The sequence below is a fragment of the Adiantum capillus-veneris genome, chromosome 11 (assembly GCF_014529385.1).
Source record: "Adiantum capillus-veneris isolate H3 chromosome 11, ASM1452938v2, whole genome shotgun sequence".
Taxonomy (NCBI): Eukaryota; Viridiplantae; Streptophyta; class Polypodiopsida; order Polypodiales; family Pteridaceae; genus Adiantum; species Adiantum capillus-veneris.
This window is the reverse complement of record NC_140941.1, coordinates 159,199,980-159,217,848: the sequence shown is the minus strand read 5'-3', so window position 1 is coordinate 159,217,848 and position 17,869 is coordinate 159,199,980. Positions and strand designations below refer to the sequence as shown.

The following is a 17,869-nucleotide window of genomic DNA, read 5'->3' as shown; positions in this document are numbered from 1 at the left end:
GGTCATTGAAGAGGACCAATCTCAGGTGCCCATCATACCCATGCAAGACGACTTTGAAGATGAGGCAATTTTCACATTGAACTATGTGGCAACTCAAGGAGATGCAGACAACATGTTTGCATTTCAAGGATAGATGGAGCATGCACAAGGTGAAGGAATCTTTGCAGCCCAAGGACAAACGGAGAATGCAATGAGCTTTACACAACTATTGGTAGAGGAGGAAGTTTCCACTGTTGAAAGGAGCAAATTTAGAGGGGCATGCAATTCAACCTATTGATGCAAGTACTCGATTAAAGAAGGCAGATATTCCAACGTCATTGGGGAGAAAGACTTTTGCTCCATCCAAAAGAAAGAGGATGCTACATCAAAATCAGTTAGCGGATATAACTCACAATCAACTTTCTGATGAAAATCAGAATCAGTTTGCAAATATAAACTACAATCAGTTTTCAGATGAAAATCAAAATCAATTTGCAGATGAAAACACCAACTCACAACCAACCAACTTCACATGTGGTACAGATGAGACATCACATCATTGATCTTTTGCAGGTTCCACCAATAGAGGTGTGCATTCAACAATCAATCATGAAGCATTTGTCGACTATACCAATAGTTTGATTCTCACTTCAAGTCAATACATGGAGAGTATGAAAGCCAAAAATGCAAAGAAAGAACAGATAACAAAAGCAAAGGAAGAGGAGAGATTGGAGAAGGAGAAGAAAAGAACACAAGTAATGGCCGAAAAGGATGCAGCACGACAACGAAAGATAGATGCACAAGAAGCAAAGCTTGCAAAGAAGAATTGGGGATTACAACAACAGATTTTTGAAGAAAAGTTATGTTCGGTATTATGGGAGGGAGGTTCTCTACAAGGTTTTCTCTTACATCCACTACACATAGACCAACCGTATCATGCATATGCTCGGATGCGTCGAATGGAGAAGCTACGTCTTGTGCAAAAAACACAGCTACAAATATGAGCCTAAGAATATTCTCACCCCCTTTTTGTAAGGTATATACACATACCAACTCTTGTTTTAGCTAAATACTCGGTCGTGTAGTCTTTCCTTAGGAGCACATAACCAACCACTTTTTGTAAGCCCACAACTTTAATATCTTTTTGATTCCCATTATCATTTGGATATCAGTTTATTTTTGCCTTTTGCGAACTTAATCATTTCTGAGCTACACAATACAAAGAAGAGGAGACAACTTTTTACAATCTTTCGATTTCAGTAACTTTCAATTCATTTTGTACTGGATTTACAATTTCAATTTGTGTATTTTTGTTTATCAGATGTTTTAATCAATTTTCAGAATTACCTATGTCTTGCATAATACACAAGACATCAAGCTGTCATGAGACTTGGTTTGAGACCTAATATTTTACACACCCCCTAAATCAACAAAGACATGATTACTGAGTCAGGCAAAAACCTCACCTAGTAGCTTTAGTTTTGATGGTACTCTTTAACATTAGGCATAGCAGTAACTCACCTACAAGCAACCAAAGAAGAACAGAACGTGAGATGAAAAAAAAAAACCAACATTCATCGTACAGAAAGAGCTCACATCAAAGCTACAAGTTCTCACATATGGCTGCCTCCAGCATCTTTGGTGAATTGAGCAACAATAGAAAAATCCAAGCAGAGCCTTGATAAGTTGTGCACCGGTAGCTTGTCTGTTTCCTCCTTTCTTATAGCAACTACCTTCATGGCGATGCATATACTGCCTCTCTTTGAGTAGTGGGGCCATGGTCTTGAATCTGATAACATACAAAAATCTTTCAAGCCAGAAGAAACCATTACAAATTTAAAATATTCAAGTCAAAATATAAACAAGTATGTGCATCAAGAGCTACCTGAACAATGGGATGAGTCGGACCATTTCCTATTGCAATGCCATCCAGTTTTAACCAAGCCCCTTGCTCCTTCTACTCTTGAAGAATGTAGGTCACAATGGAAGGGACACATTCCCCTAAGTAGCTCTCCGTGGTCACATAAAAGGGGCACTTGTGGAGGGCAGGGAAGAGGTCATAGAAACCTTCAGAGCTGTATAGACATCTTTCACAATGCCATCTTTGTTGGTCGGCAAGTCCTCAAGGAGAGGGGCAATGCTAATCCCTGAACCAACAGGGTACTTGAGAGACAAAAATTTGATTCTCGAGGCAAGTTTGTGATGCAAGCACAGTGATCTTCCCCGACACACCATGGGCCAAGGGGCAAGATTGCGATGCAAGCATTGCTCTTCCCTGACACGCCAATTGGTGGTGCTCTGATGATTGGGTGCACAACAGATCTTTGATGACATAGGCCGCAATAGTAAACTTTGAGCAGAGCAAGGAGAAGCATCAGGGCAAACGATGCCTTGTAGGTGTGATGACTGCTATGGCCGCAATAGCAAACTCTGAGGAGCGCAAGGAGAAGCAGAAGGCCAAATGATTCCCTACATGTGTCCACACTTTGAATGTTATGGCCCAACGGGATTCTCACTTCAATAGGTTATGGCGGACTCAATTAAATGGCGGCCATGTTGCCTTTGCAACTCATGGGGGACTTAGATAAAATGGGGGCCATGGTGCCCTTGCAACTCATGGAGGCTCCGAAAGAGGGGGTAAACTGTGGCGGGTGCCAACCTGCTCGACAGATTAGCGCAACCAGTAGGTGTAGCGACCAGGAGGTGTAAGAAGCTCGCATACAAAGCGTAGCCATAGCTGAGTACGAGTATTTAACAGGGATGTGATAAGGTAGAGTTAGGTAATGAAGCGACAGATGTCTAACGTTGGATGGACACATAAAAGACGCCAGTGAGATCATGAGTGGTGACAACTCAGTATAGCATTGGGTAGTTTAATACCAAGAATGGACTACCACTGCACACCTTAGGGGGGAGCTATCGGGTCTCTTCTCACTCCCATTTTTTTCACAAAGAAATTATTGATTGCAAAAATTACCCCATCTATCCTCACAACAACCTTATCATCTCACCCCTCCATGTGCAATGACACATGGCAGTGCTAGCCAATACCTTGAATTTAAAAAAAACTGGTTTTGACCCTTAAACCTCCCTCTGTGCTTAGGTGGCCAACTATTGGCCCCTTTACCCTAAGGTGAGACACATTTTTCCCGAACACTGCTCCCAAAGGAACTTGTAACATGGCTTTGCCAAGTCAAAAACTTTGGCCTTTGGAAAAAGATGTAGAAACCATGCGACCACGTTGCAACTCTAGGATAGGCAGCTCACAACTTCACAAGACTTTCAGCGCCGCAGGAAGCTGGAGCGGATGGCGAGCTATCATGTTTTGCATCCTGGCGTGCCTCACTCTGCCTTCTCCTCTACTCTTTCATGCGCTTCGCTCCAACCGGTGCGGTGTGGAAGAGGGATGCTTGCTTTCAGTTATCGAGCTCAACAGCAGCAGCCTTCTGAGACGCCGTCGGTAACTCTCTCTCTCTCTCTCTCTCTCTCTCTCTCTGCGTATTTTAGTAAAGCAGCGAGGGATGGGACTTAGGTTGGCTGTGGGACTAGTATTTCTCGGGATAAAGCTCAGAAGCCACTGCGTTCAAAAGAATGGAAGCTAGTCTGTACGCCCCATTTTCTATTGACTGATGTATATGTATAGGCACAATCATGTTAGTGCTTGAGCTCTTAGGAATGCCCTTACACATGGCCTTTTAAACATGCGTGCCAAAATTAATGGCTTTCTAGACGGATGAACAAGACACTATGGCTAATCGGATCCATCGCCCAGCATGTGCATTGGTGACACACAATAGGTTAGAGGCCATAGATGCTTTCATGGATGGAAAAGCAATGCCAACTTGGTTGGATACAAGGTGTGGGTGAGGATCAAGATCATTGCATTTTGGCTACGTGATGTTTCATACCGAGTCTTTATGTAATTAATTTGGTTTGAATGAGCCTATTACTAAAACATGCAATGGCTAAGCCTACATCCTACATTCTGCTTCTCTTATGTCTTCTATTCAGATTTTGACCACAGAGGATACTAGTTCACTGTATCCTCTCTGTTGTTAAGAGAGCAAGCAAGGGCACATAGATACTACTTCGTTCAAAGTACTTGTATCTGTGTGCTCATGCGACGCATAGAGATGGGGAGAGAACATCACAATAGAAGAAGAAGAAGAAGAAGAAAAAGAAGAAGAAGAAAAAGAAGAAGAAGAGAAGGGATGTCTAATTCCCGGAGAAATAATTCCAAGAGACCTCATAGACCTTTCTAAATAAACAAAAGGAAAGTTTGTTTTTTTTTTGTAAAATTATCCACGTGAGAATGGAATTTAGAAATTTTCAATAAAAAAATACCAACCTATCCCTAAACTTTGTGGAAATTACCAAAATACCCCTCAAATCTAATTTTTTCTTGAAATACCTTTGTGTTAATTTTGGATAAATTACTTAAAATTTTTATCTTTTTGACAATCTATCTTCAAGTGTTTTTGGACAAAATTTTTTACCACTGACCTCACAATTAGAGACATATGTGTCTAAAAATAATAGACGAGTTCATGTTGAGAGCCCACAATACCATCTAAATCCTAGTTCTATCATCTTCAATGCAGAGAGAACTAACCTTTCTTTGAAGAGTTGCAAACAAATGTGTCTCCATTGCTCATTGGTTTTTGATATTTGTTTCTTTTGAGGCCGCCGGCGTTGCCCCCTTTTTGTATTGCACTGCCATATGAGTGATTGAGTCTTGACATGTCACCTGGTGACTCTTAAAGTTGTTATTTAGCACTCTAGCTTCTACATGTCTTTTTGTAGCGCCTTGGTTGACCTTGTAAACCATCTTTAACATCTATGATCTATCATCTTTTTGCTCCAAGCATTTGTGTGGAGTCTGAACTCTATTCTTCAACTTTGAGTTAATGTTCTTTCTATGAAGAATCAAGATGCTTTTGTAAAGGATGATCCCAATTCATGTATTGTGTATTGCGCAATCGCGTGTAAGCCTTAAGACTGAAGCATCATTGCAGAGCATGCCTTAACTTGGACTAATGGGTGTGTATGGCTCTCTACTAACCAACCTAATTTAAGCATATTTTAAACTTACTGCTCCGGCTCTCGTTCCCGTTCTGCCTTTTTTGGGGGAGGGGGGGCGTTTCCAGAAACGTTCCAAAGGCCCCTGTTCTGGGTAACTTTGGTTTTTATAATACCCCCCGAACGCACGTTAAATAGGGGGATACTGAACAGTGAACCCCTCGAGGGGCTCGAGCGCATGTGGCCATGAGGGCTTGGACATGCGTTTAGAAGACTCCAAGATTATGATATGATTGGAGCAAAACAATGGTTCTAGGTTGATATCATTGTTGGAGCTAATGACCTAACCCGTTGTTATTTATCATCTGTCGATTGTTAGTTGTCGAGTTGACCATACCTTGTACTGGTTATTTCTTTTTTTGATAATATACTTCTCATTCGGGTCTATATTGGCTTCATCTCTCTGCTTCTGCTTTTTTCTCTCTACCACCTCTCACAGCCATAGGCCCCGTGCCTTCGTGGTCCACCTTGCGAACACATATCCCCCAACATCGGGTGTTCTCCCTTCAGAGAGGGATGTGGAGTGAGCTTGGAAGTTAGTTTTCGGGACTACTTCCATACAGTTCTTGTGGTTCCATGTGGATTGATAGTCTATTTGGTGGCTTTCTAGAGCACCTTGTTCTTCTCTTGCAGAGCTTGGGAGTAGGGTCGCTTGATCTTGCCGTGTTAGCTGCAGTCTTAGTATTGATGTATGTTCCTTTGTGCTGGATATTTGTTCCCGATTCTCTTTGAGAGTGGGGTGATACTCCTTCCGGACAATTGCAGATGAGACGCAATTTCACTTTGAGTTTTGATGAAGTTCCTTGAGATATAGTTTGCAGCTCATCATTGTATATGGTGGTTGGTGCAGTCCTTTGGTTCTTTGTCATTGGATATATAATTCCTCAGCCTCGTTTCCTTGGACTTCCCGTAGTAGGTTGGAGTTTCTGACATGTAGTATAAGATCGGACGTGTAGATTTCCGACTCTTTGCTCGAGGGTGGAGCACTTCAGAGTTGGGAAATGATCCGAATACCAGTATTTTATGCCTTATCCTCAGTATTGATGCATTCTCTTGGAGCGGTCACAACAGTACCTTCTACAGATGCTGGTTGTGCGACTTGTGAGTCGGTTGGCTTGAGGAGCTTCTTGTTAGAGCTAGATTTACTTTCAGGGGACAACATTGTACTTCCTGGACGTCTTTTGGGGGTAGTTAGTGGTTGGATGATATGATGGCCACATATTATTCGACCTGGAAGTAGAGTAGCAGATACCTTCGTCCACGAAACCCTCTCTTTACAGTTGCGGATTGCTGACTCCAGCTTCCTGGTTCGATTTTCTTTCCAAGGTTAGGCATCTCTCTTGGTTTGTCCGGTCGGTCCCAATTTCTCGCAGGGACAGGTATTAGGGAGTGAGGGATGCTTTGTGGCTGTGCCCGGCCAGTGTCAGGTAAGTTTCTCATGCTGGGTTGAGTCTAGCCATGTTTAGCTCGGGTTTTTGCTTGGTTCCATGACCACGTAGCCTTCTGCACCCCCTAGGCATTTTTCCCCTTCTTTCCCAGGACCCTACGGGCCACTTTCTCTATTTTCTCCATTTTGGGATATTCACGAGGTCGTGGAGATATAGGGCTGGGTTGGGCAGGGCTGAGGTAGGCCATATATATGCAGGGGCGGGGGGGGGGGGGGGGGGGGGGGGCGCCTATGAAAGGCATGCAGTTCAGCCCCAGTGGGCAGCCCTTTCAGGCAGCACAGCGGGTGGGCAGGAGGGGGGTCAGCCCAGCGTTTTTGGGTAGCCTCCCATACCTGCGTTATTGGACAGCAGGCAGCCATCCATTTTTGGCGGGCGTTTTTGGCCTATGAATAGGGCAGCAGATGCAACACTTGGCGATCACCTCTATGGTGCAGTGCTTTCTCACGGCGGCCTCCTGCAGGCCTTCTGATCATGCAGTGGCAGGGATTCTCATCCGAGATCCAGATCATCATCTAGATCTTGCTAGAGGAGGTGCACCAGATTTATGCTCTTGGAGCATGTAGGAGGTGATACCCATGTCGAGACCGAGTCAGTGGTCTCGTGTGCAGGAGTAGTTGGCAATGCCAGTAGCAATCATAGTTGTGTGTACCTCGGTTGTATCCAATTGGCATGTTAGCTCTATGCTTGACCACCCTTGGTCACTTGCATAAGTAGATTGTTATCAGCATGGAGAGCCTTTCCCAGTTCTCTCTCTCTCTCTCTCTCTCTCTCTCATTCTCAGAAGTCCCATCTCTTTCTGTAAGGTGCAGCGGAAGTGAATGTTAGAAGTCCCATCTCTTTCTGTAAGGTGCAGCGGAAGTGAATGTTGAACTTTGCTCAAGATGAGTGCTCCGAAATGTGCTCAAGGTTCCTTTTACTTACGGAAGGGAGAGCCTTCCGTTTCTTTAATGAGAGAGTGCAAGTGATTACAAACAAATTGGATAAACAATGTGAATGAAGGTGCTGAGACTGAGAGATAGAGAGAGAAGAATACGACACCAGACAAGTTGTCAGACCCTCCTCCAAGGGCCCTTCTCTTGATGGCGAGAGAAGTCTATGCTATTGATTGCACAAATCTCTACAATGCTTTGGATTTGCCGACGATGTCGACAACGATGAGGACGACGAGGAGACGGGCTGAAATATGAAAACACGAATGGCTGAAATCTGCAGATCTTTATCTGCTGAATTTTGACTCTATGTCGATGACGACGATGCAACGACGACACGTTTAAAACGCAGATGCTAAAATCTGCGTTTTCCGGGCTGAATCTGTAAACTACATTGGATCTGACCGTGTGGCAAGGATTTGCTGCGGGAAGGTGAGATCTGCGAGGTTTGGGGCTCTATTGCGGTGTGTCTATGCTGAAAACTGAAAATGCTGGTGCATATGTTGAAGTTGTTGCGCGGAGAATCTGCAAAACGCTAGGGTTGCTGCATGATCCAAAAATGCCAGGGCTGAATCTGTCTGGCTGCTCGCCAGATTGTCTTGCAAATGCAAAACGCTAGGCCGGTTGCTGGAACCTACTAGGGTAAAGGGGCCAACTTAAGGCCACCTAAGAAGAAACACACACTGCGGAAAGCACGCTAAACAGAATCAAGTGCTTAGACGCTCAAAATGAAGATCGAGATCGTCTCAACCAACAACAAAAATCTAGAATCAAGTTGCATTTATACAGGCGAAGAACGTCCGCACAACATTTTTTATGTGTATAAAAAATGGGTGTAAATAGAAAACCAGAATGGAGGGGCATTTAGAGCCATTGTGCCAACAAGGCTTGAACCCAAGATCTAATGGCCACGATTGCAAGTTGGCTACATTGTCCACCCCAACTCTCACCCATTTGTGTCTCACAATGGGTCCGAAAGTGCACAAAAAAAGTGGCCCCGACAGTCCTCCTTAAGGGGGGTGGTTTTTTATTGGCCCCTTTACCCTACTGCCGGGCTGATCTGCTATCCAAAAACGCTAGGGCTTTGCTGTTGATGAAAACGTTGGCTAATCTTGGCAAAAACTCTAGGCTGGTCTTGGGGGGGGGGGGAATCTTGCTGAGAAGGTGCCCGATGAACAAAGTATTCTTGCTGCCTCTTCTGCCAGAAAGTGCTAGCGTTGGGTTTTCTTATATACTTGCTTGTCAAATTGCCCTACCCAGTTTCCCAACAAAAGTCACTTAAAAATAATAAGTGAAAAATGGCTAAAATAGAGAAAATAGGTTTTTAGCACTGTAAAATGCTCCTGATGGAATCTGACTGGAATTTGATGGTCATGCTGTGTGCAACCAGAGGATATGCATCTACTCTAAGTACCTGGACATTCACGGTCTGCTAACAGACTCACAAAAGTGCCAGAACACTTCCTAAGCTAGGCTAACTGAACCGAACTGAACCCTAGTCATGAAGTAGCTTGTCCACGTACGTCGTACACGCAGGGTTAGATGTGCACGTGACACTTTCCACCTCAGTGATCTCTCTTCTCCACGAATTCATGTGTTTGGCATGTTCTAGATTGGAGTCGAAGTGCCCACCGGATCACGAGCCAGTTCTTGTCTTCATTGTATCTTCCACTGCCACTTTTGACATGTATCAGAGCCCTATGGTGATACGATTACCTGGATGCTTGCTTTTGTTTCTTCCTAGATGGAATCATGTTACCGTGTCTTCCCGCAAGGGGAACTAGCATGTGGTTGTTGGACTAAAAAAGGGACGTATTCATTTCTAGCTTCTTCTTCAGAGAGAAGTGCTTGGACAACAATAGGTTCTTCTTCAACACTTCTGGAGGAGGTTTTTGTGGCCGTGTTTTCTTCGAGGAGATGGATTGGTAGATTTTGTGTGCCTTTTGCAAATGCACATCTTTCTTGGATTTGTCGACGGAGCTACCTATTTGATGGGTAGTAGGTTGATGATTCAACTGCACTTTTGTACCAGTTTGTGGATTGTGGATTACAGAGAGGGATCTCTTTCCTTCTTGAAGTAGAGGATGTTCTGCAACAGTTGAGGTGCATGTGTTGGAGTTGGCTTTGATAAGTAGAGGGGGATTCCTACATCTCCAAAGCCACTTCTTGCCCTTTCGTGAGCTTGTCAGTATTAGTTGTGGGATAGTTTACGATCCTTGTGAGCTAGTCTACACCAGTCTTGGGACAGGTTTGTAACCTTCTATGGGCAATTTTCTTGATGATCGACAACAGATTTTTCGAGATCCTTCGAATGACAAGTTTGTACGTAGTGTCGATACTCCCGTAGCATAGTGACATAAAAACCCGTTTTAGCCCTCTGAAACAGCGAAACGGCCGAAACGTTTCGAAGAATTGTTTTTGTTTTTTTTTTGGCCCCCTTTTGAGCAACTACCTCAAACCACCCATTTGGGGATTTTTAAGCCATGCACAAAGGCCGCCCCAAAAAATTGATAGATTTTTTGACTCTTACGCACATCGAATAATTTCTCTGTGTGTGTGTGTGTGAACCTTACACGTTAGCCTCGCCCCCTCGTCTTTACCTGTACGTTGTCGATGCTGGCTGCCGACGACTTACCTTGTTCACTCATGACTCAAGTCTCACATCTAGATTTTGGTATTTCACATGTCTTGATAGGCGAATTTGTATATATATTTAATGTATAATTATGCGAACATACATATAAAACAAAACTTGTGTTTCTCTTTCTTTGAGCTCCAAAACGAAACGTTTCAAAAACCTCGAAACCCCGACACGCACGAAACCTCGAAACGTTTCATGTCACACTGTCCCTCAATAAGCAACATTTGGATGCTTCTTTCATACATCCCTTTGGAGAGCTTCAACCTTGGGACAGCCCTTCGGGTGCAGGTTTGGCCATGACTAGCTAGTATAGCAGGCTCTTCGCTTGCAGTCTTTTGCCTAGCTTTCTGGCATGTTACAATTAGTCCGAGCGTTTCTCTTGGGCTTGCTCCCCGAGCCGGGTATTTGCTCTTTCCTTGAGTATTGGAGTCATGTTGTATATTGGATATTGATTGCACAATTGAGTTGTGGGTATGCTTTCTTCAACGCCAGTACAAAGGACAGTTTTATTGAAGGTTTTAAGGAAGCAAGATTACAAGAGTGGGAGTATATGTGCTCTTTGGAGTCTTTATGTAGTTTGCCATATTGTATTGGATTGTACCTACAGGCTTGATCTGGGTAGATCCAGAGAAGTGGCGGACATTTGGTTTGATCTTAGGGAGTTAGCTTGAGTAGCTAGGTTTTCTTTTGGACCCCGACGTCTTCTTTGGCAAACACGATCCTCAGATGACGACCTTTTAGGTCTTGCTATTGTTCGCGGTCCGAGTTCACCGATGGTGCGATTCTCTTTGAGTCTCGAGTTCTATGAGATTTAGGTTTTGCTATTTAGTTATAGAGAAAGCAATTTTACTCTAGGTTATCTCAAATTTCTTTATGGTGGTACTAATTCTTTTTTCCTAGGATTGAGCGAGAGGGGGACTTCCTGTCTTTGGGGGAGCTCTCAGCTTAAGCTCTAGAGCTTTCAGTGACAGTGTTTGCTTTGTTCCGACATGGGATTGAGTCAGTTGTTACCTCAGAGCGTACTTTTGAGGATCCTTCTCTTTCAGAGGGTGCTTCCAGGTTATTATCTTTAGTCGACTTTCAGTGCTCCATTCAATGGAGTACCATGTACGGTGTCTTCTAGTCCTTGGTCTCCCTTGCCCATTTCTTGCGGTCTTGGATGATGTGCTTCAGCCCACAGTGCAATTAGTATCTTGGCGGATGTTCTTCTTTAGCCATTTCGGTGGCTACCTCGTCTTTCGGATTTGTGGTGTGACAATTGCTCTTCCCAGTGCATCCGAGCAGTAGTTTTAAGCCTCGTCTTTTAGATTAATCCCTGGAGGTTGTACCATTTAGGACACACCTGCTTCCCTCCTTAAGAGTGGCATGTTATCTCCTACAGGTGGATAGTGGTCTTTTTTGGACTAGGAACCAATTACAATTAGTCGACATTCTTCTTAATGGGGAGACAGTCTTATTGGTTATCCCAGATTTTGTTCTATGTTCCACAGGTTTATTTATTCCTCTTGAATTCACCTATCCCGGGTGATCCAATTATAGAGGCAGAGACTGTTGGAGAGTAATGACAGTTTTCCATGGTTCGTGTGTTCTCCCTTCACAGGGGGATGTGGAGCTAGCTTGGGATTTCGTTTTCGAGACTTCTTCAATACAGTTCTTGTGGTTCCATGTGGATTAATAGTCTATTTGGTGGCTTTCTATAGCACCTTGTTCTTCACTCGTAGAGCTTGGGAGCAGGGTCTCTTGATCTTGCTGTGCTAGCTGCAGTCTCAGTATTGATGTATGTTCCTTTCTGCTGGATGTTTGTTCCTGATTCTCTTGGGGAGTGGGGTGATACTCCTTTGGGATGTGTTCTAGATAGTTGCAGCTGAGTCGCAGTTTCACTCTCAGTTTCGATGAAGCTCTCATATTCAGTTTGCAACTCATCATTGTATATGGTGGTTGGTGCAGTTCTTTGGTTCTTTGTCATTGGACATATAATTCCTCAGCCTCAGTTGTTTCTTTCCTTGGACTTTCCGTAGCAAGTTGGAGTTTCTGACATGTGGTATAAGACCGAAGGTGCAGATTTTTGACTCTATGCTCGAGGGTGTAGCACTTTAGAGTTGGGAAATGATCCGAATACTAGTATTTTATGCCTTACCCTCAATATTGATGCATTCTCTTGGAGCGGTCACGACAGTATCTTCTACAGATGCTGGTTGTGTGACTTATGAGTCCGTTGGCTTGAGGAGCTTCTTGTTAGAGCTGCATTTACTTTCAGGGGATAACATTGTACTTCTCGGACGTCTTTCGGGGGTAGCTAGTGGTTGGATGGTATGATGGCCACATATTATTCGATCTCGAAGTTCAGTAGCAGATACCCTCGTCCACGAAACCCTCTCTTTACAGTTGCAGATTGCTGACTCCAGCTTTCTGGTCCGACTTCCATTCCAAGGTTGAGAGGGGGTGTTAAGAGTCCAGGCATTCCTCTTGGTTTGTCCAATCAGTCCCAGTTTCTCCCAGGGACAAGTGTTAGGGAGTGAGGGCTGCTTTGTGGCTGTGCCCGACCAATGTAAGGTAGGTTTCTCATGTTGGGTTGAGTCAAGCCATGTCTAGCTCGCGTTTTTGCTTGGTTCCATGGCCACGTAGCCTTCTGCACCCCCTAGGCATTTTTTCCCTACTTTCCCAGGACCCTATGAGCCACTTTCTCTATTTTCCCCATTTTGGGATATTTACTAGGTGGTGGAGATATAGGGCTGGCTTGGGCAGGCCATAGAGGACGGGGGGGAGGGGGGGGGGGGGGGGGGGGGGCGGGGGGGGCCGGCTATCAGAGGCATGCAGTTCAGCCCCAACGGGCAGCCCTTTGAGGCCAGCAATGGGTGGGCAGGAAGGGGGGTTGCCCAGCATTTTTGGGTAGCCTTCTATACCTGCGTTTTTGGGCTGCCGTTTTTGGCGTTTTTGGCCAGCAGATGGAGCGCTTAGCGATCACCTCTATGGTGCAGTGCTTTCTCACGACGGCCTTCCGCGAGCCTTGTGATCATGCAATGGCAGGGATCATTCGAGATCCAAATCCTCATGTAGATTTGCCAGAGGAGGTGCACCAGGTCTATGTTGTCGGAGCATGTAGGAGGTTATACCCATGTCTAGACCATGTTAATGGTCTAAGTGTGCAGGAGCAATTGGCATTGTCAGTAGTAGTCGCATTTGTGTGTACCTCGGGTCCATCCAGTTGGCATGTTAGTTCTATGCTGGACCACTGTTGGTCACTTGTATGAGCAGATTGTTATCAGCATGGAGAGCCTTTCCAGATCTCTCTCTCTCTCTCTCTCTCTCTCTCTCTCTCATTCTCATATGTCCCGTCTCTTTCTACCTCAATGATCTCTCTTCTCCACAGGTCTGCCTTGTTCATGTGTTTGGCTTTGTATGTGTTCTAGATTAGAGTCGAGGTGCCCACAGGATGAAGAGCCAGTCCTTGTCTTCATTGCATCTTCCTACTATTCCTTGAGTAGATTTTTCATTAGGTGTCAACTTAGGGGTTGCTTGAGTTTTACCCTTTTCTTTATTATCACTGTTAGGTGAAGAGTTCCGTGTAGTTGGAAGATTGAGAGGGAGAGTTACTGTGGTCCTTATCATTTTGTTGGTTTTGAGGGTTCTAAGGGGCACTTGACTTGTTCTCTTAGGCTTATCTTTGTGGTGCTTCATTTCTTGCGCTCGCGAGAGCAATCCCGATGGCGTTATTGTAGTCTTGAGGGTTGAAAATGTGTAAGTCGTATTTGATGCACTTGTCAACACCAAAGAGAAAAGCCTCCTTGCGATTCTCATTAGACTTATGCAATTGAACACCAAATTGCAAAATACGGTTAGAAAAAGATGTAACGGGAGTCCCATTTTGCTTGAGAGCTTGCCAATCCTCTTTCAATCGATCAAGGTACTGGTGGTGGTATAGAGTGGTCCTTTTTGACTTAGAAGTTAAGCCAATTGTAAGAGAGTGGCTCGCCATCCGTTGCATGCCCAAGGTGCGCGGCCAACTGTACCTCTTGCCAGGCTTGATACCAATTACATGGCATCGCCCATGAATACATGGCAACAATTAAAACTTTACTGTTAGTGCTTTTCATGTTAGTAGCAAAGGAAGTGTTAAATTGATGCAACCAAGAATAAATCACAGATGCAACCATCTTACCATCATACTTACACTTCTCAATGAGTGGATTGTTGGAGTCGTCGTCTCTATCTGGTCAACTGAGGACTTGCTGGCCTCTTTAGGTGGCTGGCCCTTCGAAGAGAGAACTTGGAAAACAAGCTCTTGCATGTGGGGCTTTATCTGTACCTCCTCTTTTCTTATGCATTGAGTTTTGCATTCCATTTCGATTGTGGCCCATTGACCTTCCCTTCCCCTTTCAATTTCGGCCTGTTGAGCCTCCTGATGTAGCATCATCTCCATCATGCACTTCATCAAAGCCTCCATAGAGCCTAGTGCAATCCGTGGCAAGGATGGGGATGGAGGAGGAGGATGAAATGATGAAAAGAACTTGAGTGTCGCAGCCAAATTTCACAAAATGCCTGCCAAAATAACCTAGTCATTTTGGGTAGAGGATGCTACGGTTAGCTTTTTATCTGCCTACAATTTTGCAAGCCATCATTGATGCTTGCGGGGTTCGTGACCTTTAGTCAATTTTGGCGAGATAGTAGACTCTGTTTGCCAAAGGAAGACATGTTCAAACGAGATGAAAGATTCATGATCTGGTATGCCCGATACGAGAGGGCACAAGAGGTTTGAGATCCTCAATACTACCTGCACAAGATTACGTGCAAGCACAGATACCTAGATTGATTTCTAGGAAAATTATTCTTCTCGAGGTTGGGAAGATGGAATTGAGTTAACAGATTCTTAGATAAGGAAACTTCCGATCTGTTGGAAATACATGAATGACGAGTTGCCTACATGACTCTAAGATTGGTGAGTTTCTTAAAACTTTAATACAGTCCGATGAAAGATATCCTCAAGGAATTTGAGGAAAGACAAAAATTTCTCCTAATGGAGTTGAGTACTCCATCTATTTTTGAACCGGTAAGGTAAGTATTGTGTAACAGACTTGGACACTCCAAGTCAAGAATCAACCGCTACAGCACCAAATAACCACTTCAAAACAATTCACAGATCACAATAGATTTGCACTGGCCTGGCGGAGTTCCGTGCCTAGAGATATTGGCCCCAAAGACTGGCGCCCCTTTCGGTATTTCTTTTTATATTAATCAATCATCAAAGTACAAAAGAGCGGTTAGGGTTTCACTCTCAGACTCTGCGTCGAGATGCTCTGAGAAGTGAGGCCCTCACCACTAATTTAAAGGTTACAAGGGATGCCCAAAAGCAGAGCCCCAAAAGCTTCAAATCAAAAGCAATTGCTCTCTCTCTCACAGAGAGTCAAAACATGAAAGCAAAAGCATTCTCTCTCTCTTTCTCATTTAAGTAGAGAAAAAGCGAAATTTGCGTCGCTCATCATTTTCCCTTTTTTAAAAAAATAAAAAAATAAAAAAATAATCCGCCTCCGCGATTTCCGGAAATTAGGGTTTTTGGCAAAAATTAGGGTTTGCAGGAATTTTAGGGTTTTTGGCAGAAATTAGGGTTTCTGCTGTCCGCCACGTCATCACTTTGTGACATACCCCCCTCTTGAAAGCATTGTAATCGACCGCGATTACGCCTGCAAAACCGACAAAAGCCATAAACTGTCTTAGCAGACACTGACTGTTAGTACCTACGTACTAGGAACACACATCTAGCACATGTACAAAATCGACAGTCACATCACACGACATCACAGGACATCACCAGACATCACAAGACATCACATGACATTCAACATTCATTCGGATCTTAGACCATGATTTATCGGCAATGTAGCTAGCAATCACATCTAGGTCCAATCGGGACCTCATCGATGTCCGATTGACTAACCCCTATTGCAACCATGTCTATTCGAGATCAATCAGACCAAAATGTTGCAGTCATTTCGGCTATCAGTTCCTGCACTCACAAGAAGTCAAGAACAAATCAGTATCATAATCAGGAATTCCATTTCATAAAGTCATCCAGCAGAATACTGTCAGCTCTCAGTATCCCTGAAGCTCAAAGAGACATCAGTGACTTTAGTATCAAAATCGAGGCATCTGTTGACAAAGGAGTGGAGTGACTCCCCTCTTGTGCATCCCACTGCACCAGATCTTTGGCCAAGCTGAGTTTCTGGGTTCCGTTTGGAGTAGACTATGCTAAACCAAAACATCGAGGTAAAGTTTCACAATCCGAGGAGTATCTGCTAGGTCCTCCTCCTCCATCCACTTCGCATCAAATGCAGGAAAGTTCTTGAACTAAACCAAGAACCGCCTTCGGACTTTACCTTTCTTCGTATCGTTATGTGCCAAAATCTGTTTAGGAACAAGGATCTCCTCGTTTTCTTCCACTTCGGGTTGCTCATCAGGCTCCCCATCATCAGGCACATCACCCTTAACAGGGTTCAAGAGACTCACATGCAATGCATTATGAATCCTCCAAGTATCTGGCAGTTCCAATCGGAAGGAGACATCATTTATCTTGTCAGTAATCTGGAAAGGTCCGTAGTATCACATACTAAGCTTTGGAAAAAGCCTCTCCTTTCCCTTTTTCTTTCTTAGGCGTGCCTTCTCAAAAGTAAGAGCACCCAATCATCCTCCTTCAGTTTCCAGTCGCGACGATGGCGATCCGCTGCCTTTTTCTGTCGTTCTTGAGACTTCTGTAAAGTCTCGCGAACCTTGGCAAAAGTCGTATCCAAATCTCGCGAATATTCATCCGCTTCAAATTTCTAATCTTTCGTGCTCAGGAAGGATGGAACCTTCGCAGCAGTTTCAACAATCTCTCATGGCGTCTTCCCCGTCGAAGAGTGTATCGTGTTATTGTAGGCAAATTCCACTAAAGGTAAGTTCTTTTCCCATTGAGTCTTCTGATGCGAGATACAAGATTCAATAAATCTAAAATCACTGAATTGGCAATCTCAAATTGCCTGTCAGTCTGCAAGTGGAACGATGACGAGAACTGCAACCGCGTGCCAATGTTCTCCCAAATTGCCTTCCAAAACAAACTCATAAATCTGGGGTCTCTGTCGGAGACAATCGTCTCAAGCGTGCCATGTAATCGGAAAATCATCGTGATCATTCTGTATTCTCGGGAGATAAAAAAAAAAGAAATCCATTTCAATATTTTCCCAGGGGCGGGTGGGTATGGGTAAAGGCTGTAACAATCCCTTTGCCTTATGCGTGTCAAACTTGACCTTCTGGCATACCAAGCAACTGCGCACAAACTCTTCCACATCCTTCTTCAGTCTCCGCCAAAAGAAATCTCTCTCTACCCCTTTCATGGTGGTAGCAATGCCGCGGTGACCCGTAAAAGGTGGACAGTGGCAATCAGTCATAACCTTTTCCCTCAACGGCTGTGTAACTCACAACATAGTCTTTTTCATCAAAACATATTCAACCTTTATCCATCGTTCAGTTCTCCCAAAAGAATGAGTAAGAAAACTGAAGTTCATCAAGTACAATCTCTAAGCCCTTCATTTATCAAAGTCGCTTTCTCGGCCCGGTAGTCAACCACGACGTAGTTCTTGTGGTACCAAGGGATCCCGAGTAGAACGTCACTCACGTGTCCTGAACACCCTTGTCATTGCAAACAAAGTTTGCCAATGCTCGGTGTAATGGCAACATCCCATCCGGGTGCCAGTCGAACTACCTCCGCCTGTGGCGTCAGTCTGTCGGGCGTAGTTCCAAATCGAGCCGCCAATTCCAAGTGA

At 44.3% G+C, this 17,869-nt stretch overlaps 2 protein-coding genes across 2 annotated transcripts in view; one reads left to right on the top strand and one right to left on the bottom strand.

Annotated features, from left to right (window-relative positions):
- Positions 1 to 1,714: 1,714 nt before the first annotated feature.
- On the bottom strand, positions 1,715 to 2,214 carry LOC147448309 (serine carboxypeptidase-like 50). The gene is made up of 3 exons (XM_086523785.1): positions 2,047 to 2,214; positions 1,865 to 1,936; positions 1,715 to 1,768 (listed from the first exon to the last, which is right to left on the bottom strand). Exons 1-3 carry the CDS (start codon positions 2,212 to 2,214, stop codon positions 1,715 to 1,717), a joined length of 294 nt encoding a protein of 97 aa, XP_086379911.1.
- Positions 2,215 to 3,208: 994 nt separating this feature from the next.
- LOC147448308 (uncharacterized) overlaps positions 3,209 to 17,869 on the top strand; it is a 30,102-nt gene continuing 15,441 nt past the window's right edge. Inside the window, exon 1 of the mRNA XM_086524155.1 lies at positions 3,209 to 3,439. Within this exon, the coding sequence (XP_086380281.1) occupies positions 3,287 to 3,439 (153 nt within the window). The 5' untranslated portion in view covers positions 3,209 to 3,286. The remainder of the gene's footprint in view (positions 3,440 to 17,869) is intronic.